A 23,690-nucleotide genomic window follows, 5' to 3' on the forward strand; every position below is an offset into this window, starting at 1 on the left:
TTTAGATAGATTTATAACCATTTGCAAATTGCATTAAACATCCGGAATTTAGGACAGGAAACTTTTAATTTTCTTTCACAAATCTAATTAACTAAATGAATATGCTCCAAGCAATAGCAAATCCCCCACGTGCATTTTTGAGAAAAGCAATTCTCATGAAACTGCAAACAGCACCAGGCATCCTCTCCTACATAGGCAAAGTGGGGACCAAATGAGACATTTGAAGTCTGCAAAGGAGACTTGGGGTTATAAAAATATAACCTCATTTAAAAATACAATAGCTGAGAGCTTCAGGGTATCATTTTTGTCCATAGCAGACAAGCAGTCTGAGCAGTTTGGTAATGAGGACACAAGATTAGGAAGTGAAACCATCATTCAAACCAATTGGAAAAAAAAAACAAAACCAAAACCAAACAGACAAGAAGCAGACTGGCATTTAGAAAAACTAGTTGCAGCAGAGATTAATTTGTTTCTGCAGGAGCATGTCACCCATCCCACTACACACCAGTAAGAGAAAGCTCTGGCAGTAAGAGAAAAATTGCTATTTGCTATTGCTCTCATAATAATGCCTACAGAGCCGCCTCACTTTTGCCCTGATACATAATTTACAGAGGGGAGAAAAATGCCACCCTTGAAATTACATTGGCCCTGTAGTTTCTAACTGTCAGAGATGGTTTCTTTGAGATTTAATTTGTGATTTGCAGGCTTCATTAAGCTTTCGCAAGTAATTTTAAACTTAAATCACCATTGGCAAATCCATCATTTATTGATAGAAACATTAAGACTCTAATGCAGTGTGACTTGTGATGAAACAAGATAGGAACGGTTTAGGATGGAAAGAAGTGCTCCTTTTTGCCACAAAAGACTGCTTCGTCAGGAGGAAAAAATCAGAGAGGGAAAAAATTAGTTTTTCTCTCCCCTGTCACTTTGAACGATCCATGAAGAGTTTTTTAAGTTGTTAAAATTATCTTCTAAAACTTGGCTAAGGCAATACAGCTCATCTCAAGAAGAAGTGTAAGGAGTAAGCTTTCTGTTTTCTTCTTGTTTTCAGAGGTATTTTAAGGATGGGGTGCAGTAGAACTCCATCCTAAGAAAGGCAAGGGAACAAACAAAAGCTTGCCAAAGCATGTAAAACACAACAGAGAAGCCCAGATATTTAATCCCTCACCAAACTGAATCCCATGATTCTAGCTGAGGCATGTTGAAACAGTAGAAAGATGATGACTCTATTTTGATTCATATTTAAGGATTTAGTGTGTAGTTGTTCCAAACTTCACCAAGTAGATCGTTTCCAAACAAACAGCATCCAAGCACACTTTCCAGGGGCCTGTATCTATCTGATCCTACCACAAAGAATCTCCTTCATGCTTTGTAGCCCTCTCCCTTCAGTGCAGCTTTCCACACAGACAGGGATTTATTTATTTTTATATTCCAGACAGCAGTTCTGTTTACTGCACTTTATTTTCCAATCCATCGTTCCCCTTGTCCAGCAATTACCGTTTCTGGCCACCCACTTTGAACAGATGTGATAAATAAAGCATTTCACACACAAGAGACATCAGTGCAGCTCCCAAAGAAAACACAACTCCAAATGAGGTGCAAAGCACTTTTGTCAGGGAAAGGTGGGTGATGCACAAGCAGAAGTCCCTGCATCTTACTACCTGTGGCAAAGTGAGGCTGTGCCATGAGAGTTAACATTTCCTGCCCACAGAAAAAATAAGAAAAAAGGATGAAACAGAGCTAGAACTCCCTACAGCACAACACTATGCAACAACATGACAAATTAGCAATATTTGGTAGAATTTGAAAATAGAGGATAACAGGGTTACTCTGGGAGATGACTTCAGTGAGGTTGTTTCACTTATGATCAAGAAATGATTGGCTGGCTGCAAAGCCAGATTTTACCTATTTTAAAATAACTACCCTCATCACTTTGAGCTGTGTGGGTATTTCTGTGACTTTCTCATTTATTTTTCATATATAAATAATGAATAAGAATATATGAGAATAAGAATATTAAATAAGCTGACTGTAATGCATTTTAAATAAACCTACTTCTTCTTTTTTTAGCTCTAAATTAAATGCAAAGTAAGCACCTCTCAAATGCTTGTGGCTAAATTTACCACTGGGAACTTAATGGGTGTGCTGATGAAACATTTACATGCACCTGTTTTGGCCATAAAGAGAAAAAATTTGCACATTCAATACATTCAGCTTTACATCCAGTCTCTCCTCTGCCATGACTGTCTGCTTAATATGTATAAATGAAAGATTAAATGGGGAAAACTGGACAGCTTCAAAGTCTGGACTTTTTTTAAAAAGCATTTTCAGACACTGTTTAGGCCACCACATATGAGCTGAGATTTATAAAATTCTGCCATTCACATTTCTATTCTGTTTCAATAAATGCTATTATAAAGTTTTCAGACTAGTAATAAAAAAGCTATTAATGTGCTTCCTCCACGCTAATCAATTCAATATGGGGATTGTGATGTTAACACTACTTTACATTATTGCCTTCATCATTTCTCATTCTTCCAATATATAAAGTAAACAAAAGGGTTTTGGATTCCTTATAGATTCATTTTTATCTCAAAGTGAAAGCTGTGTGAGATTTGTGGCTTCAGACTCATAGCTGGTGATAAGCTTCTCCTTCCTTCCTCTTCTCAAACTAAATATATAAAGAGAGTTTAACAAAATTAATTGCAGCATTCACTGTTCATGAATTTCTATGCTTGTGTAATTCATTTCCTTGCAGATAGTGAAGCAAAGGGGGATTCTCTTGCTGCCAAGGTTACAGGATTCATGAGTCAAGCCTGCTCAGAACGAATGGAGAATAAGTAAAGAATCCCCCTCATCACTCCTTTCACTAGGGGTGAGTTTTTAATGCTTTAAATAACTTGGGGCCATGGAACTGCATTCCTTAGGACAGAGGGACAGAACAAATGCAGCCAGGAAAATCCTGAGCAGCCATTTCTGCCACAATTTGTGTAATGTCTAGTAAGAAACATTACTCCTAGCTAGGGGACCAATCATACTCATATTCTTCTCTAGCGAAGTGTAAAGCTCCTCATTCAATCCCTTCAGCTGCTACTCCAACCTTCAACCCAGGCACAATGCAGGAAAGGCAAAACAGTGTGTGCTCCCTGAGAAAAGGCAGCAGCATAAAACCTTCCCTTTCTCCCACCTAATCCCAGAGCTGCTGACTGGAGAGGTCAGAAAAGGGGGGGACTCATCCCTCACCAGGACCATTAATGAAGCCCGGGTGGGTGAGGTGGAGCCACAGAGCACTGCAGGGTCAGTGTGGTGCACAGCAACCAACTCACTTGCAGGTGCTGAGTACACTAGGAGAAATAGCTTTATTTGCAGGGAAAGACCTGCACAGCCACCCTTCCCAAATCCTAAAGCCCTTCCTGTACATTCTGAGAAAAGCCAGGTCTGAGGAGGGATACTCATACATCCAGAAAGCAATGAGCACTTGCTGAATTTTCCTGGATTTTTAAGTTAGAGTGTGAAAGGACAATTTAATTTCCTACTTCATAAAATGCAATCCATCTTCCATTCCCCATTCACTTTTATAAAAATCTGCTGAGATAAAAGCCTTGCTTAATTTATTCTTCCATTTCAGCTAGAAATGGATGACCAGTTAAGCCAGCAGTTCCTGATAAAACAAAGGAAGTGATCCAAACCTACATGCTTAATAACATGAAGGCATTTTTACCCTCCATGTACAACCCTATTCCAAGAGGAATATGAGAGGCTCAGCACTCTCAGGACACAAAAAAGAGAATGTTAGGATTCATTCTTACCTAGGGAACTCTTCCCTTGTGAAGCAAGTTGCTGCAGTGGGCAGTGCCCTGAAGCACATGCCACCACTGTGCTGCTGTTCGGGGTCACTGCACCTCAGAGATGCAGGGACTGCAGACATGAGAGGTATTCTGGGCACTCCACATCCCAGCATTTTCAGGAACTCTCCAAATTCAAGCCTCTCTGAATTATCTCTAAGCAGGTCAACAAGGGAGAGACACCCAAATCACTCTCAGTTTAAAAACACATTTTTATTATGTAGGATGTAATTAAGCATCTGCCAAATATAATTTTCCTTTAGCATTAATTTTTCTCTTTATCAGACTCTACTACCACTTCAAAGAGCACCTAGAAATTGCTTTAAAACAACCTCTGTAACAAGTATCATACGCTTGCTTTCTTGACTCCATTTAAATCTGTTCAATCAGAACAAAAGTTATCAGCGTGCAACCTAAAATTCCCACTGGGAAATTATTTCAAGGACTGAAGGTGAAGTGGTGGGCAAGCCAGAATTGACAGGGGGACCTCTCAGTGTCCTCTTCTCTTAGAAGGTTAGAGCAACCAGGACATTGCAAGCTTGCAGAGATCAGAAACTTGATCCTCTTAATTCACACTATTTAAATTGTGGATTGATGGTGCTAAGCTTACCAAGGCAAACAGTCTTTGAGGAGAAAGAGAATAATTCTGTGACTGAAAAAACATGCTTCAAGTACTGTGTCTCATCAGCTCTGTTTCTCAGTCCCTAAATGTGCCACTTTTCAAAAAAAATCTATATAGAACAGGACTACTCAACACTTCTCTGATAAATTAATCTCCCCTAGAAGACTTTATACGGTAAAATACTTAGAAAGAGTAATACTGGAATCCTTGAATTTAATGTGCTATTAAAAAAAAAAAGATTAATGAGATGTATCAACTCTAAACATAAAAGCTGTGGAATAGATGAGGACTTACCAAGTAACCCTTACAGACTATATGACTGCATGGCATCCTGCTGAGGCCAGAAAAAAGCTCCACACACAGTCTGTGATTTAAAATATATTATTCATCTACACTGAAACTGCTTCATAAAGACATGTGAAAAAGGTTCCTATGTGCCCCTCCAAACCTGGCTGTTGGCATCTGCCTGACACACAGCACATAGCAGGGACCACTCAGAGGCATACCACAAGTCACTTGAGAGTGTCACTCCAGCCTCTCAGGGAAGAATAAAGCTGCCCCAGGCACACAGCAAACAGGTTTACTCCAAATGGCCAACTACTCCAGCAGAACATTGCTCAAAACATGCCTGGAATGTGTAGAGGAATGCCTTTGGATCAGAAAAGTCTCTCATACCTATTTCTATATCAAGCAGGGAGTAGAGCTGTGCATCTCAGAGCCTGATCCAATCTGCTCAAAGAGCTACACAATAATGTTGACAGTTCTGAGGTGTGTAAGGAGTGTGCTAGGAGCTGCCCTGGATCAGGAGCAAAGAACCTCAGGATTCCAAAATCCAACTCCTATGGAATTTGCATGGCCCTGCTAATTATGGGAAAGCAAAAATGAAAATTCTCCATTTTACCATACATAGCAATAGGTGATACTTAAAGATGAATACAAAAATATAAACATAACCCATCAAAAAATCTAATAAAGCATGTGGAAAAAGGATAAATTAAATCCTCAAAAATTCCAGTTTGATGTGGAATGAAGACTCTCCCTGCTGCCCCCTTAGCAGTTTGATATCAAGCATATTCTAGGAATTCAAAGTATTTTTTAAAAAGTAATTCCAAGTAATTGACAGTCAAAGCCTAATTGGAAAAGCAGTCATTTCAGTAAGTATCACTGAGGAAAAGCTTTAAGTCACATGTTCAATTTTAACTCAAATGTTCTCCTTTTGTTTAATCACTTCAAACTTATGGTATGCACTAGTGGGAGCATTTTGTTATTGGAAAGCTTTTGCCATTATATGCCTTCAACAAATTACCATAAAACCAAAAAAATGAAGTCAAATGGTTGGTAGATATGCAGATTTCAGATACACTCAATTTCCATAATTTCTGTGAAAAGTGATAACTAGTTGCAGCAGATGCCCAAAATTAATACCCAGAATGAGACAAAAAGGCTGAAATGGGAGTGTTAACAGATAAATATTTCATCTTCTCCAGAATATGCTGTGCCCTGGCAGGCTTGGGATGTTGTTTTGCCAGCACAATGATGGAAAGTTCTGAACAAGAAAATGCCAATATCATACATGACAAGAGAGGACTCTGTCCCATAAGAGGCTGGAGAGTTCTTGAACATTGGAAGAGAGCAAATACCACTCCTATCTTCAACATGGGCAATCAAGAAGATCCAGGAGATATGGGCTTGGAATTCTGACCTCTGTCCCTGGGAAGGGGATAGAGCAACCAATCCTGGAAACCCTTTCCAAACTCTTGAAGGACAGGAGATGACTGGGAGCAGTCAGAATGGGTTTACAAAGGGGAAATCACACTTTAACTAACATGACAGTTTTCCAAAATATGGCAACAAGCTCTGTGGGTGAGGGGGGAGCAGTGGATGCTGTTTCCCTTGCCTTTGTACAGCTTTTGACACGTGTAGCTCTGCAGAGAAAGACCTTGGGGAATTTGTGGACCTTAAGTTGACCATGAGCCAGAAATGCACTCTTGTAGCAAACAAGGTCACTGAGAGAGTTGTCCAATACTGCAGCAGGTTGCCCAAAGAGACCGTGGAGCCTCCATCTGTTGAGACAGTCAAAACCCAACTGGACACAGCCCTGCACACCCTGCTCTCACTGATCCTGCTTGAAGAGGGGCTTGGACTACTAGCACATCTCAAGAAGTCCCTCCTAAACTAAGCAGTTCTGCAATTCCATACCCTAGCATGGATGCTGCACAGTCATTGAGAACATCCATGGAAAAGCCAAGTTGCTACAGCAGAGATTCAGAAACTAACATCCAGAGAAATGTATATTTCATTAATTCAATTTCTTTTGGAAATGTGTAATCTTTCTGTAGCCAAAATTCAAACAATTTCTTAGCAGACAACAGCATCCCACATATTCTGCATCACAAGATTAAGACATTTTGTTTGAGAACAAAACTCCCTGATCATTGCAGCTTCCAGGCAGTAGGATCTCCTACAGCACTGGAATGCATCATTCCACACACTCAAGTGAGGATTATTTGGATCACTAACTTGGGAAGTGGGAAAGAGATTTAAAAATACCACAATTGAGGATAATAGCTTCATGAAAAAAACAGGCAGCTCCTACTGACTTTACTTAGGGCAGGATTTTACCATATACAAAGTGGTGACTTGTGCATTCATTCTGTGCTGATACTGCACCCTGCAGATACACTCCTAAAAGGCTTTAAATGGATATGGCAAAACTGTGATATCCAGCAGCAGTTCCAGTGTCCTAGTCTAACTCATCTAATCACCTCCCACTGCAGCTCTCACATGCAAACTGACAACTCCATGAACAGAGCTGAAAGAGAGAACACTTAGGGCAGGCAGTGGGAGAAGCAATCCTCACAGCTCTCAGTGATAACAGTCACTATGAAAGAGCTGCCCCTGCCATCTGTACATAAATCAGTGTCAAAGCCAGCACCAACCAGGCTTCCAGCAGAACACCCAGCCCCAGGAAGCCACACCTGGCTACTGAATGTTCACCTGCAGTGGTGGCAGCAGCAAGGGTACTCTGCTGACATTTACTGAAATATCAGTCCCACTTCACGGTATGCAGCACATTCTCTCCATTTTCTTCACAGTCCTCAAAAGAAAAGATTTTTTTTCTTTTTTTTCCCTCCCAAGCTGACCGACCTTGAAAAGAACATTTCTTCTCTTTGTTTGCACAGATCCAGCTGCTTTTGTGCCAACTACAATGCATTTCCTATTCATAGAGAAAAAGGTGGACCTGAAAGAAATCTACAGGACATTTCCTTGGGAATGCTTGTTGCAAAGAGAGTAATGTTGATTCTATTCACAGCTCTTAAATATCCCTGCAACCATTTTGATTAATGCAAATCTTGTTGCAACTCCTTTGGTCCTGAATTTTTAAAAGAAAAACTAGATGTCTTGTGCGATAAATCTGACAAACATCTGGTTCTTAATCAAAATCTTACATGCTTTGTGACTTTCTGCTTTCATTATATCTCTGGATAAAGACTTTTAGTAGTTCCTCAAATATATTCAATGATCTTTTGTATCTTTTCCATTTTGCTTCATCTACATAATTTACCAATTAAACATGCAATTCACTTTGCACTTCAATATGCCCTTCAAGGTTACTTCTGAAAAGGTCTTCTAAATGCTGAGGTTAGGGCTTCGTCAACAGAGGCAACATCAGCACTGCTGGAGGAGATGACATGCATTGTTCTGCTTTCCTGTGGTTCAGAGGCAAAGTGCAGATGCCAAAACGTCTGGAAGAACAACATGACCCTTGGATTATGGCAGTAAAGTGCAAAATGGAGAAAGTAAGAAAGTAAAAACATATACTGTTGTGTAATAATTCCATAAGCTACCACAGAAATCAACTCATTAAGAAATTGTGTCAAAGACAATTAGGAGCAGGGGAGTATTTGGGTTTTGACAAGAACAGCCTCTCTGAAAATTCTCTTTTCTCAGGGATGCCTTCCCTGCAATTTAAAGGCATTGAAGAGGGTACACAAAATGACTGCAGTACAATAAACTGAATTAAGATTGTGCCATGGTTAGAACAGTTTTTGCACAAACCTCACTCATTGCTAATGCCAGGACACTGCAGCAGAATTGTTTTATATTACCATCATCCAAATTATCAGAGGCACTGTACGTGTCAAGTAAGAAATGTGTGCACTCAGAAAATGTAAAATAAAGCTCTTATTCTGCTCCCTTTCAAGACATATCCTTTTACACAAAATCTACTCTATCTTCCAGCTCAGTCACTTCCTACCATCAAGTCAATCAGGGATTTTGTTGCACACAGATTCAGGGAGCCCAAGATCCCAAATGATTAAAGATTATTAGTTCATATTAAACACGATTTCAGCAAGCAGGCATCAATGACCACTGACTGGTAATCACTATTGATGATTCTGGTTTTCTAAGTCATGGGAATAGATTTCAAAAGTTACAATGGCTGGTGCCCAGAAAGTTGCTAAACCTCCTTCCTTATGCCTGAACTTCACAGAAAGAATTCAACCCACAAAATTATCAGTGGAAAAGACTACACCACTTTGCAGTGCAGCAGTATTTCCAGTGAGAAGCCTTGGACATATCAGGGAGTTTGGGTAATACAAAGTCCCTGAGCATGACTTGTGGCCTAGAAGTCAACATACTCCAGCCTTAAGAGAACCCAGAACTGGTAATGGTTTGGAGCTGCTGATCAACAGATCCCTGTCTCAACTAGTTCACTGCCTACCACTGCTGAGTTAAATCAAAGGAAGGAGTTGAAGAAACCTCAGCTGCAAATTATGCCTAATAAAGTGGTCAACCTAGCTCATCATTCTTCAACTGCAGCTGACAAATCCAAGACAAGGACTATAAGCTATTGGCCTGCTTACAGTCTGATAACACAAAAAGTCATCTTCCTCTCTCTTTTTCTAATATGTAAAAAATGTTAAGCATTTAGTTTACTGTCATTTTCTAATGTTGCCTGATATACATTGTGACACATCAAAAACGTTCATAGAATGAATAAAAAATGTGCTGTCTGTTTCAATATACTACCTCAGTCATCCCTCAGCATTTGATGTTGCCTGTATTTAAATGCTTAAAGCTGCCTTAATTATTTATTTTATTGCCTTTCTAAACCATTCCTTTCTCCTTCTGCCATTCTACCCTTTGTCAAAATAAAATTGTATAAAACCAGTGCCAGAAGAGAAGCAAGCTGGGGTCAGTCACCAGCTGATGTTGATGAGGTGTGCGTAACCCATTGCTGCTCACTCCACCTCTGTCAGTACTCAGCACTGGTGTGCACTCAGTTCCAGATCCTCCCAGATGCTGAAATGACTTCTAATGTGACCACATGTGAGTCAAAACTGAGTAAAAACCTGTCTTGTGGAACAGTAAGGTCCCATTCCATTAATTCAGACATGAGAGCACTACACATTCCCCAGGATACACTGCACCCTCAGGATATGGCCTTTTAATATCTCTTCTCCCAGTCAGCAAAAGCAGAACCGAACTACTAACCTCTTGTAATGCCCTTTAAGGGATTGATGAAAAGCACACAAATGTGCAAAGTATTTAAAAACCACCTCTGTATGCTAGAGTCTTCCTTGGGAGAAGTTGGTTGAAGACCTGCACCACCTACATTTTGTCTACTATGAAACCTGAAACTTGAGATGTGGGAAACAGATCATTATAAAAGTGCTCCACAACAAAGACATAATTTGACATCCTCCTGAGATCATGAGTTAACCTGCAATTAAAGACTGCAAACTAGCAAGAAGGAGGCCCAATCACATCTCTTCCTGCTCTAGACCGATATATTACCAAATATTTATCAGGAAACCTTCAGATGGATTTAGGGATGTCAGGAAATAAACGATAGATCTAGCTGGCTTTAAGTCAGGCAAAATGGCAGCAACAGCTGTGTCTGATTCATCCATATTGATAGGGGAATTAATATCCCAGTTAGCCAGGGTGGAGGTCAGGACTGGATTTCTCCTGAGAAAAAAGCACTATTCCTGTGCAGCGGCATACTGTGGAAAATACTGAACTTACTGCAGTGTGAGCAAAAATCCATTCTGACAAGGATGAGACACCCACCTTCATCTTCATTTCTGAACTCAGCCAAAGTAGGAAGACAGGAGGCATAAAGAGCTGTCAGGCTGCTGCATTATCTGATCTTTACAAAGGATATTTGTGTTAGTCATGGAGCTTAATTTAGGAGAGTTTGATTTTCCTTTCCCTGCACCTATTCCCCTGCTAACATTTTATTCAAGAAATCAATTAGGCCTTGATCAACCATTGATCGAGAGTTCCCAATGGGGAGCCCTAATGCATTTTATCTGCAGCTATTGTTCCTAAATACACCTATTTCTGAGCATGCACTTAATTCTTTTCATCAATACTGTGCTATCCTTCAACAAGCCTGTTAATAACATTTTGGAAGTGCACTTTCAGTGAAGTCCTACTTAGACAAATGAATTAGTGAAACTACCGGGATTTCCTTTGGTGTGTTTGTGCTTTTTCAGTCTCACAGGCAAAGAGATGCCATGCCCCTCATCTCCTCCTGCCTAAAAAAGGTTAAAGTGATGTGTTGGAGTTCAAAATGCTAAATGCAAAGCTGTTCAGAACAAATGGAAAAAGCTAACCAATAATGCTTTAAAGCAAGCATTCATTATTTTTCACTAAATTCCTTATGGAATGAAAGATGTGATGCCTCTTTACACACTCCAAAATTCTTCACTGTCATTAGCGTTCTCCTAGCAATATTTCTTTTAAAGACCCATTAGGTGCAAATCAACTTTAACAAGACTTGAGCATATGATTAAATCAGTCACATGGGTTCAAGCATGCACTTAGGTTATGTGCTGAACAGGGAGAGATTTAAACCTATGCCTGACTGCTTTGCTGAAAAGAAGCCAAAGTAAATTGGCTATAATTAAATTCTTTTGATGAAATTTCTGCAACTCCCTATTGTGGGACACCAGTACTGAAATGCTAATAAACTAGTTAAAATTAAGCTTATTACCAAGTAAAATAAACCACAGAGACACTTCAGTCTTTTCTTACTTTATACTACCATTTATATAACATTATTTTGCATTAGAGAAATAAAATACTTGACCAGAGCTAAAACATCTGACTCACAGAGCAGTAATTGCAGTGCATCACCATCCACGAGGCAATCCATAGATTCCTGCACTGCTACTGCTGTTGATCCTGAAAAAACAGCTTTTAGCTATGTCAGCACTCACTGCAAAACCCAAATCCAGAACACTGCCAGAGAGCAGGTATATGCCAGGAAGTGCTTGATTGGTGAACTTGATAATTTTAAAGACCTTTTACAAACAAACCAAATGGAACTTTAACTAGAAAATAAAGCATTAATGTCATAGACATCTTTTCACTAAAAATCCTTTCTTTAGGATTTTTCCTTCTGAGAAGCTAAGAGGCCTCAGAGACAGAATGTAAACAATGGTTATCTGCTGCTGTGGAATGCAACAGGTCCACCTGTGATTGGCCCATCTTGGATGTTTATAATTAATGGCCAATCAAGGACCGGGCTATCTCTGACAGAGTCCGAGAGAGCTGCCTTTGTTATCATTCTTTTCTATTCTTAGCTTAGCTAGCTTCTGAGAAAACCTGTCCTTTCTTTTTCTTTTTAGTATAGTTATAATGTAATATATATATATATCATAAAATAATAAATCAAGCCTTCTGAACATGGAGTCAACATTCTCATCTCTTTCCTCATCCAAGAACCCCTGTGAACACGGTCACACATTAACACACAGACTGCTCAGAAACCATTGCATACATATGCCAGGACTTGCACATCCTCACAGAAATACCAGAGAGAGTTCAAATTGCCTTTGTCCTCTAGAGAGCCTTCCCTGCATACTGACAAGCGCACACACTATCCACACAGATTCTGTTCTGAAATTACCTCAGCCCTGCACAACAGCAAGAACAGCCCTGTTCACTGTGGCAAAGGAGGATACAGACACCCAATAATTCTACCACTACTCAAGAGTTCCAGCAGCGAGAAGGGATGGTGTAGGCAAAGTCAAATGCTGATGGAGAAACAGTGCTAGAAAAGGGCCATCTGACTGAAGAGTGGTGCAGTGACCATTCTGCCAGTTTTGCAGGATTTTCCACAGTTTGTTGTTTTCCAATCAGTTAAGACCATCTCTAAACTGCACGCAGTTTGGGTGATCTTGTCTCTTCACTTTAGGCTCTGTTTCCCCACTTTCAGCAATGTTAACATGCCCTGTGTGTGCATTTTGGACAGCCCTGTGGGCTGTACTGACTGGGAACATGAGGCACCTCATTACCTGAGGAGACATTTCTGCTGCACTGTCAAAGGCAAACATGGAAAACTTTTAAGCTCTCTTGACAGAAGCCCAGTGAGAACAAGTTTCTGCAGTAGAACTGAACTAAACTTTATATATGAATAATTCCATCAGGTTTTTGTGAACCGCCCCCCTCACACCAGTGAGCAGCTCAGCAGGATCTGATAATTTCTGTGAGCAACTGCACATGAGTGCAGCAAGTGGAAGAGATTCTGTTTTTCCATTTTCTAAAGCCAAATGTGTAAGAGGTTGTGAGGTCTGAGCTATATTTGAAATCATATCCACTAAATTCCGACCTGCTGTCTTTGCATAGGACGAGGCAAAATATCAATCAGAAATTAAAGCAATTTTCAATTTCTTTTCAGAAACAAAGCAAGAAATGCATCAATCTACAGAATACATACTTTTATAAGATAACAGCAAAAGCTATATTGGAGCAGCATGGAACACAAGAACATTTTCACACATTTCATGAAAAACAGAAGTAGCCATTATTTTTCAATCCTCTGGGGGCTATTCTGTGGGCCATTTTCAACACAGCTAAGCAGGCATGGAATTTCAGCTCTAATTTTCATAGGGACCCAAGTGAGTTAATGGCCTAATCTTTATTGAAAATTCTGATCTTAACTTCAAGTTGCCAATAGCAGTAACTGCTCCCATAATCAAATATCATAGTCAGTGATTCTTCAGTGCTTTTATTCTTTTCCTGACTTACGTTACTTATGTTGCATGTTATGTTTGACATTTAAAAATAAGAGAAACAAAACAAAACAAAAACCCAACAACTTAAGCCTTCCCCCTCCCCCACCAAACACAACAGACACAAAAGCCAACCCCACATTATGGCAGTTCAGTTATATTCTTTCATTTGTGGGTATTATATAGCTCTGTCTCTAAATCATATAAAATGCAGACATCTACTGAAAAAACTCCACCTATTAGAGCAGCAAAAAAGTAAATATAGACTTTTCTTTTTCTATGCTTCCAGGAGAAACATCACAGTAAAAATAAATACAGACACTAAAACCAGGAGGATTATACAAGTTAGAACTGGTACAAGACTGTGCATTTTATTAGCATAATTTACATTCTAGCAGGATCCAATCTGGTGTTGAGAAATATGAGTATCCAACCTCTAACAGTATAGGGCTCTGCTGCTTTCTCCTTACCACAATAAAATTAAGGTTAACCCTCTCAGTACTCTGTGGATCTGTTATAAATACCCAGAGAGCCCCATAGAGAAATGTCAAGCCTATAAAAATGCCAAACGCTGCTCTCCATTGATGGAATCAAAATAAAACATACTAAAGAGAATATTCTGCCTATAGATAGGTAGCCATGCACATAACCATACACATGACTCCAGAAATGTCACTGGAGTTTGGACTGCTTCAAATGGGGGCATAAATGTAGCCTGAAAAAAAACTGCACCCAGAGTGATAACCGGCCTTAGTTCTATAACCACACCAACTCCATTCAATACCCAATCTCTTGGGCTGGCTCTTCTGACCTCAAAAATTTAAAAGCCACACTTTAGGAACTTTTATATGAATGTGTGCAAATGCCAACAGGAGTTTCCAGGTGCCTCAGGTGCTCACATTGAGCTGAAGACAGCCTATGAACCAGTCCCTCTGCTGCTTTGGGAACAGCCAGGACAAAATAAAAGGGTTATAGGTTTTTCCTGACAACCATCCCAACGGAATGCATTCCATCACAGCCCATATTCACTTCTGCAGAAGTCAAGAGATTCATATTTTGCAACACAACTAGTGAGGACAGTTGGAAGAATAATGAACAAGGTGTGAGTTCAGGCTCTGCCAAGAAGTTGTAACAGTGCAGTTACATGAGACAAGGCACTACACCCCTTTTTCTTCCTACACTGTGGACTCCTGAGCTTTCTCCAAGTCTCCCTCTCTTCACAATATCACACTGGACAGCCAGCTCAGAGAAAGAGTTTTCAGCTTCAGGGCAGCATTTATCTCATTAGATCATTTATCCATCAAGAAAAGAAAAGATGACATCCTAGGGCATAAGACCAAGCTGGCTGCTTAAAAGCTCAGAGAAGACCAAGTCAGTAGAATTAGAGGCAGAGGCAATTTTTGGGCTTCTCCCAAGCTGACAAATGAGAACAGTTGAGAACAGGTCAGTTGAGGCTGTTGTGAGCCCTAGTTCACCTCCACAGCTGCACAACCTTCCACAGCAAGTGAACAAAAGCCCTGTGCCAAAAAACTATCTCTGAATGGCTGTAAAGAATTTTCTGCCATGATGCTTTTTAGTAACAAACACAGCACTAAAGCAACAGCCCCAGCAATGGATACAGAGAGGCTGCTTCACTGCCTGGGAGCCCACACGCTGTGTCCACACACCCATGGATTCACACCCTCCCTGTGGCTGGTATTGCTCAAAGTGATCATCTGCAGAGTCCTCTTCTCCTGCACACAAAACTAACCCTACTTTCTTCTGATGGACAGGTGTCATCATTCACTGATCTTCCAAGGATCTACACTAACTGAATTACTGGGGTGGATTTGTCTGGGCTCACTATTTCCCACACACGTGGCAATACTGTTTTTCACACCAGGAAAGCCAGCACACAAACTCTACACGTGCTATATGAAAATATTAGTTTTAGGCTGCTGCTGGTTTATTTATTCTGCAGTAGGCAGTACTGCAAGTGTCACATAAACTATTGATTTTCTCAGTATAAGATATAAAGTCATACAGGAACATTAAAAGCCTCAAATTTGATCATCTGCAATACCCAGACTACAGCAATTTGTTAACTCAGTAAAACTGCACTTGAACTGGAGCCCATATTTTAGACTGTTTTGATCTTACAGACAACTGCAGGGTACTACCTCCTGCAGTATCTGAGTCAGAGGAAAGTTAATTTCCTGATCTCTTTATTAACAATCAATAAAACCCCCTGCAAACCAACAGGCTGAAGGAGGGAGAGAATCCTTCTGATACTTTTTCACTGTTTTAACCTCTGAAGAGTGAGGATGAACATTCTCTGTGACACACCTGTCAACCTAGCAGGACTGATTGCATTATGAATAAAAATACTTCATTGGTTTCTTTTCTTTCCTCCCTACCCACACATTTACTGATCTATCAGCCTCAACACCAGACAACAACAGGAGTTCTACCAAATAATGAATTGGAAAATAAGAAATATTTATTTTATTAACCTAATCGGAAACATTTCCATTTATTTCTTCCGTGTTCAGGACAGGTCTTTATTTTAGATCTGCCATTATTTTAGAAACTACTATAATTACTCTTTGTAAGCTCTCCTAAGCAGAGGATCTCTTTCACTTCCTAAACTGAATCTAGGTTTTCTCCATAATTCCTTTTCATGACAACTCTCTTCCATCTTTCTTGCACTTCTCATTATTTGTGTAACCAAAACTCAGTGAGGCAAGCCTGTTATACAATGCTATGATAATATTTTCTAACTGATTTTATTTCTAAACATAACCAAGTGTTGTGTTTGGGTTTTGGAGGCCCACTGCATATTAAGTAGATGCCTTTACTCCTGTATGATGTGTAGATCTTCCTGCAAAGAGCTGACAAGTAACTCAGAATCCAATAATGCATACAAGAAATTTTAAATTGTCCCTTCTACTGTAATTACCTGGCAAGTTAATTCCATGTTCCAGCTACAGAATGCTACAGAACCTAGCTCTTTAAAGTCCTTCAGAAGTGCATCAGAAGTGCATCTGACAATCACTCACTGATATGACTAATATATAATCTCTCATATCACTAATATACTAGTAATTATATTAATAATTTATGTATTAATGAACACAGTGTTGTTTTTGGGGGGTCTTTTTTCTGCTATTGTCTTTCCATTCCTAAAGAAAGTGTTTACCACTCATGTACCCGATGAATGTTAATTCATGGTAAAATTTTGCCACCTTCCCTGTGATTATTAAGTTCCCTCCGTCTTCAATTGTAAGGGACTTCTGATTTTGATTGAATAAGCAGGTGGCACTTAATTATGCCCTTGTTTTGGATTTACTAATGTAAGATTTTTTTAAAGAAAAGGATAAAGATAATTCAGGTAGGCAATATTGCCTTTACAACTGAAGGAACAATGGTCAAACATAAGGAAAATGTGACAGTGTAAACAAAAGCTGTGTTTATTGAACTCTCATGCATTTACCCTGGCTTTCCACTAGGCTCTAAGTACACATGTGCTGCAAGGAGCAGTGTGGAAAGATAATGAATCTTATGCCTTTGCCTGTGCTGAGTACACTTCCTTTTTAACAGTATGAATATGGCTCTTAAACCATAAACATATTTTTAAAAATCATACTCTCTCTGATGGGTATCTCCTCCTACATGCTCCTAGTAAGGCTTGTTGGCTTCTTTGCTTTTTTTTTTGTGGGGTGTTTTGTTTTTCATTTGTGGGCATTTTTGTGTGGTTTTTGTGTCTTTTGTTAATGACAGATGCACTTGGCAGCATCTGTGACCTTGAGTTGTACACTTGAGCAAGCAAGACAGCCCAGTCCTGCCAGGCTGCTTATGCATTCTGAGAGAGCTCCTTCTGAGAGGAGTGTCTCAAGGAAGACAGAAGCATGATGTGCATACCAAGCCAAGAGCTTTATGATTTATTTATAGGGAAAAGGGGCATATAAATTTGCTGAAGAGGAAAGAAAAATGAAGAATTTGACTTACCTTGTCGGTGTAGACGAAGAACAGAATCACAACAGTGAGCTCCAACAGAAATATAATTAACAGCATGATAAAAAACTGTCAAGAGAAGAAAGGACAGGGGATAAAACAAAAGCAAAAGCCATCAACATCTATTTCAGCTTTTTCTGGATGCACAGCAAGTACATTCAGCAGATCATGCAGAATGGGGAGTGGGAGTTATACAGGCAGCAGGATACAAAGCTGCTGCAACTGAAAAAGCAGATAAAGGACTGGTGAGCAACACCACAGTGTCTGGGCATAGGCATGGCTCATTTATAGCACTGGTTTCAGTAGGACAGCCTAAAACCCCACCAAGAGCAAGCCAGTGTTCTCTTTAACAGCAAACCTGGAGGAGTCTTCCCATGCTAGGTTTTCTTTTTTCTTTTTTTCCTCACGGGATATTAGTGATGACATCCAATGATATCCATGAAATTTGCAGCTTAACTTCTCATTGGCAAGAGAAGGTAGCCTGGGCCATAAAGGCACAGCTCCTTTCAAGGGTAATGGTGGGATCAAGGGGGAAGTGAAAGGTGTACCAAGTTAGCTTTATGAGCAGTTTCAGAGAGCTACACAAATAACCCATGAGTTGCAGGTGAAAGGAGCTGATTTGTACTGAAAGCAAAGTTGGGCCACCTCTCTTTCTTTTCATAAGCCATGGAACTGCCTAAAACCCAGGAGTCAAAAGCTCAAAGGACTGAATAAAAAACTTTTAACTCAGGGGTTTCAGGTAGGTTCTCTAAAGCCCTCAGCTCTTTTTTGACTGACTTCATGAGAAGAACTGCTGGCAATGCCAAACACTTCTGGGAAACCACATCCTTTGCTTTTGTTACCACACTGGATGGGTCTGCAGCAGCATCAACACAGCACTTGCAGACTCTAGAGTGAGCACTATCAGAGCATTAAATGAAACTGAGTTTTGCATAGATAGGTAAAGGAGAGAGTAATTTTGGAAACTTTTTAAGCTGAGGCAAAGGTCCAGCTCCCTATAACATAAAATTCACACACTTAGCAACCTGTAAGGGTGGAATTCTAATACTGAGCAACACCGGCTTAATTAGAATCCCATCCCCATGAGAAAAACTCAATTACTGTCTCTTCAACCACAAGGCTGCAAACCTATAAAAGTTTAATAGCTACTAAGCCTTTATCAGAATTTCTGCACTGCCTGGTAAGCCAAAACCAAACCTTTGAACCTATGGATTTATGTGACTGAATGGAGGGCAAAAAGTCACAAAGGGGAAAATACTTTTCTTCCCTGGTACAATTACTGTGTCTACAGAAGTCATTGCATTTTGCTCCATGAATCTTAAATTATTTATTTTCAGATTTTCATCACCAGTATTTTCACACCTGCCTGACCCTAATACTGGATCCTATTACTGCCCAGTTTTGAATCACAGGCCTCATTTATGCCCATGATCCAAGCTGATTTCCATATCATTACCATCCAACACTGACCTTCTGTATGGCTTTGCAAACCTGTCTTGGTGCAGCTTGCTTATTTTTTACAATTTTATCCTGTTGCATAGCATTAACTGAAACAGGACAAGGCATATCCTTTTTTGCAAAGATGCACAGACACTTTGCTCTATTTGGCTGTAGAGTACTTTTTTGCTCATCCATAAAAGCATCACTTATCCAAACTGTACATGCAAACACCATTTTCTCCCTGTGAAATTCCCTGGCATAGACAGGAATGCATGAGACAATTTCTAGAACAAAGGAGAAAGACTGTTTGTTACCCATTATATACAGTGATCAGCATTTCCTACCAGAGGACCTCAGTTTCATCAGCTTATCATTTTGCCAAACCTTAATTGTCTGTGCTGATATATTCTGTGCTTGTTTCTGTCAAAAGGATAAAAGCTTTTGGAAGAATGTCAAAAATAGCACTCCAATTACTTCTAAGAAAGAAGCAGGGCAAAGTATCCTATTCTTCCCAGGTTAAATTTCTGGTGCTTTAATTTGAAATCCTCTCATACTGCAGTGTTTAGAGCAGGGACCTGACACAGTGCAGCTCCATTTCAGGCACAGAAATTTCAGCCTTTTGTCTTACCCAGCTACAAATTGATGTTGTGGGGAAGTTATTTGCTTTCAAGAGTCTGAATTTCACACATCACAGAGATGAGAGGGCTCAGCAGCTAAAGCCTGCAAATTGTACACCCACATGCTCACACACAACCAGACAGGCCACAAACCATCCCACAGATCTTTTCTGCACCTGGGGTGCCTTTCTGCCATCTCCCCAAAGCCAATAACCTCCAGCCCCACTTCACAGGACATGGTCTGGAAAGGGGGATATGCCCGGGAACTGGAATAAAACTTAGGGATCTGTTTTTCCTGTGCTCTCAAGAAAGTTTTTCCTCCCTACTCCGCATGCAGCATCCTGGAGAGAGTACAGATGAAGCCAGGGAATGACTGCAGGAGAAAGGCTACCCCAAGTAAGAACATTTTTAACAGCAGATGGGGAATGGATATGATCTGGCTACAAATTTTAGAAAAACTGGACCTACAAGCAGCAGACAATCCAGGCAGGAGACACTTGTGTACATGGATACCCAGGAAGAATGAGGATTTTGAGAGGATGGTGGCCTGGGGAGGACACAATGCTGGAGCCATGGGAAAAAAAGAGCAAGAAATAGAGTGGCCATAAAAGAAAAACATCCTGCGCTGATCCCCATGATGAAGTATAATGTGCAGGGAATGAACTGGAGACTGGGAAGGGGGAGGAAAGGTGTCTGGAGGGAAGTTTCTCAAGAAGAGGTGTTTTCTCAAGTATGTCATTATTTCTTAATACTAGGAACAGTAATTAAAATTTCATCTTAATTGGTAACAAATGCAGTGCAATTCCACATCTCAAGAGTATTTCCTCCTACAACACCGACTCTGCTAAAAGCTGCCAGCTTCAGACTGGATCAGAGAGCTGCTCTTGCCAGCTGTGCCACTGTGTCCAATGAAGGAGGCTGTACCTTCTGGCAAGACCCTGACAGTGCTCCTGCCTTCCTCAGGTCATACTAGAGAAATAGGCATGACACCAACGTCAAAAAAGATGCTAAAATTTTGGAGTCAAGTACTCAAAATTTAGAAAATATCAGAATAAAAATCCTCTCAGTGATGGTTATGTATCATGTCTAAGTCTTTCCCTACACAGACTGAGAAGGTCCTCCAAGCTGGGAATTTGGTTTCATGCACTGCAAATCTTGGAAGCCATACAGCGAACCGAAACTAATGTACATGGTTCAGAAAGTCAAAACCTGGAAAAGGATTATCCTTTCTCTCCATAGAAAAATATTTTGGTTTTATATAAAAGTATAAAGTAGCTAGTTCTATCTTTTTTTTTTTTTACATTTGGAAGCATTGACAGAGCCCACATGGCTATATCACAGATAACCAACAAGTAGAGACCTGTGCTGTATCTTTCATTACGAACGTTAATTAAGTGAGCTCAACCTCAGCGCAGAGGCTTCACCCTCATCACCTGGTAAAAGCTCCAAGCACTTGCATGCCAGCTCATCTGCATCCCCCTTCTAAAGAAGGGCTGTAGCTGAACCCAAACCAACACCTTGGAAAGCAGCAAGCAAGGTTTCAGCCTGTGCTGGCTGCAAAGCAAGGCCTGCACACTGCAGCACATCCTGCTATTCACCAGACTAAGGTGCAGGCATGGACGCACGCACAGCCTGCTCCTCTAGTCCACAGCACCTTCCAACAGATCATTTTCAGTTCCATCCTCAGTATCATCCCAAAGGGAATGATGCCCAATCTAGGGCCAGACCCAGCTTGGCATGTACCATTCCAATTTAGAAGGAAGAAGCATGAAATCACTGAAGGCACCTAAACCGCAGCACACCTGCTGGAAACTCTCACAGTTGTTTTTCAATGGAGTTCTCTCACTGTGGTGATAAATACTGAGAAGAATAAAATTGAGTTTTGTTTGGTTCACTGGGGCTGTAGGCTATTGGTATAATAAAGATTTATGCATGGAGAAACAACAATTCCAAAGCAAAGCATTCATGTGAAACTCCATAAAAAAAGATTAATCTGACCTTGTACAGAGAAATGCTTTACCATACTACTTGTCAAACAGTGGGATGTAACCCAGCAGAGGTTCAGTGGAGAGGTCTCTACTGCTCAGCTTTTCATAAATTACACCTGAAATAACCCCATAGAAGCTTTGATGAGGAAGGAGGTAAGGTAACACCCTTCTGTCTACCACTGCTGATTTCCAACCCCTAAGAAAACTAAAGCCAGTTTCTCAGCAGCTACTTTATATTCTACAAAGCCCTTGACTTTCCCACAGATTCTCATTAAAGGGGTATGAAAAAGGAAGTATGCAACTGTCACTAAACCTACATCATGGATATGTATCACCTTCCTGCTTCCACAGAGAAAAGTCTGCTAGAGGAGACAAGGTCTCCATTCCCATTGGATCTGTACCAGGCTTTTAACTCACTTCCAGTTTTGTTCATTCAGGCTGTTGATATCAGTTGGAGAATCAAGAACTGTACCCTGTGTACATCACTTAAAGCACGTTTCCATTGCTGCTCACACAGGCAGAGAACAATGAGTTAATTCTATTTCCCTCCCAAACAAACAGGATTCCCTGGTTTCTCAGATGCTCCAGACACTTGTCTTGCTGCATGATGACTGACATCACACTCTAATACACAGGATTGGGTCATCTTCCCCACTGCCTTTCTCTCCCAAATCTCAACAACAGGATCATGTTGCTCAAATTGCCCATCTGTCCATGTCAGGAGTAGCTGACCTTCTCTCAGTCTCCCAAAGGCAAAAGTGACCCAATACAATGAAAACTAAGGTGTATTGTCTTGTCAGCCTCCTAACACTTTGCTGTGAGATTAAATGTGATATAACTCGTGGCAAACTCCAGACTGCTCTGATTCTACTGCTTCCTGAAGCAATGCTTTTAGTTTGATGGGGGGCTGTCTCAGAAGGGGATAGTAGGATCTCAGTGTGCCAGACCTGTTTCTCAACTTAGCTCATGACAGGAGACAGAAGCTTCTTGCAAAAAATTATTCAAATCCTTTTCAACAAACATGAAAGTAGTAAGAAGACCTGAGAGCCAACTGTTTCTTTTGAACAGTGATACATTCCAAAACAATTTTAAAGTTCATGGCCTAGCAAATATATTGCTTACACCAAACTGCATACAAATTAGTATAACATTCCTAAGAAACTGAACAAATAACTTCAACAGACAGCCTGTGCTGTTTTCCATCACATTTAAGCTGCCTGCAAGGTGGACAGTTGGGCTTCTTTTCTGACAGATACTAATGAAGTACAACACATGAGCAGGGAGGTGGCTCCTGGAAAATGCTCCAGCAAGGTTAAGAGCCCTCCAGCAGCACCAGCTCCCAGGATGAAGAGACAAAAACAAATGGAAAATTTACAATCAGTCCTTCCTCTGTAACACTGACCGCAAGTTTGGTACAGTGATGATATAAATTATACAAGCATTTTGCCTTTTAGTGAGGCTGGATCACTGATCATCTTTAATTTCAGTATTACATTTCACTTCCTAATGAATACACACCCCAGTAGAAGAAATTACAGACAATTCTTTAGGGTAAGATAGTTGGTCTTCATAGCCTGGAAGGATTATTAATTAGTCTGCCTGGTCTTGATGTGTACATATATAACTTTGGTGCTCAAGAATTAACCAGCTCTGGCTACTGGAAGACAGAGTTTCTCAGAATCACACAGAGGGTGTCAGTGACCTTTGGGGACCATCTGGTTCAACCTCTTCCTAAAAGCACAGTCAGCTACACAAAGCTGCACAGAGCTGTCCCAAGTCACCTTAGGAGCATCTCCAAGGATGAAGATGGACAGTCACCCACAGACTCACTGGATACCTTTTTCCAGTACTTGACTATATAATGATAAAAAAAAAAAAAAAATTCTGCATCTCTAATTGGAATTTCTTTTGGTTTTGACCTGTGCCTGTTATCTCTTGTATAATCCCTGTGAATCCTTCCAAAAGTTCTGTTTTCCTTAAAAAGTTCTTTTTCCTTCCTTACAAGGACCTGAAGACATGAATAAAACATACTCCCTGCTTTAATTTCTTAAGACAGAACAAAGCCAGCTCTCTCAGTCTGTCCTTGCACATCATGTGCCCCACAATCCTCACAGTGGCTCCCCACTGGATCCCTTCCCTTTAGGTACTCATGTGTT

At 40.3% G+C, this 23,690-nt stretch overlaps 1 protein-coding gene across 2 annotated transcripts in view; it reads right to left on the minus strand.

Moving 5' to 3' along the window:
- The window catches only part of TSPAN4 (tetraspanin 4), a 320,255-nt gene that overhangs the window by 36,649 nt on the left and 259,916 nt on the right, over positions 1-23,690 (minus strand). For both annotated transcript variants that reach the window (XM_054515125.1, XM_036383818.1), the window contains one exon: positions 17,484-17,558. In XM_054515125.1, coding sequence (XP_054371100.1) covers positions 17,484-17,558 — 75 coding nt within the window. The remainder of the gene's footprint in view (positions 1-17,483; positions 17,559-23,690) is intronic.

The sequence above is a fragment of the Molothrus ater genome, chromosome 6 (genome assembly GCF_012460135.2).
Source record: "Molothrus ater isolate BHLD 08-10-18 breed brown headed cowbird chromosome 6, BPBGC_Mater_1.1, whole genome shotgun sequence".
NCBI lineage: Eukaryota > Metazoa > Chordata > Aves > Passeriformes > Icteridae > Molothrus > Molothrus ater.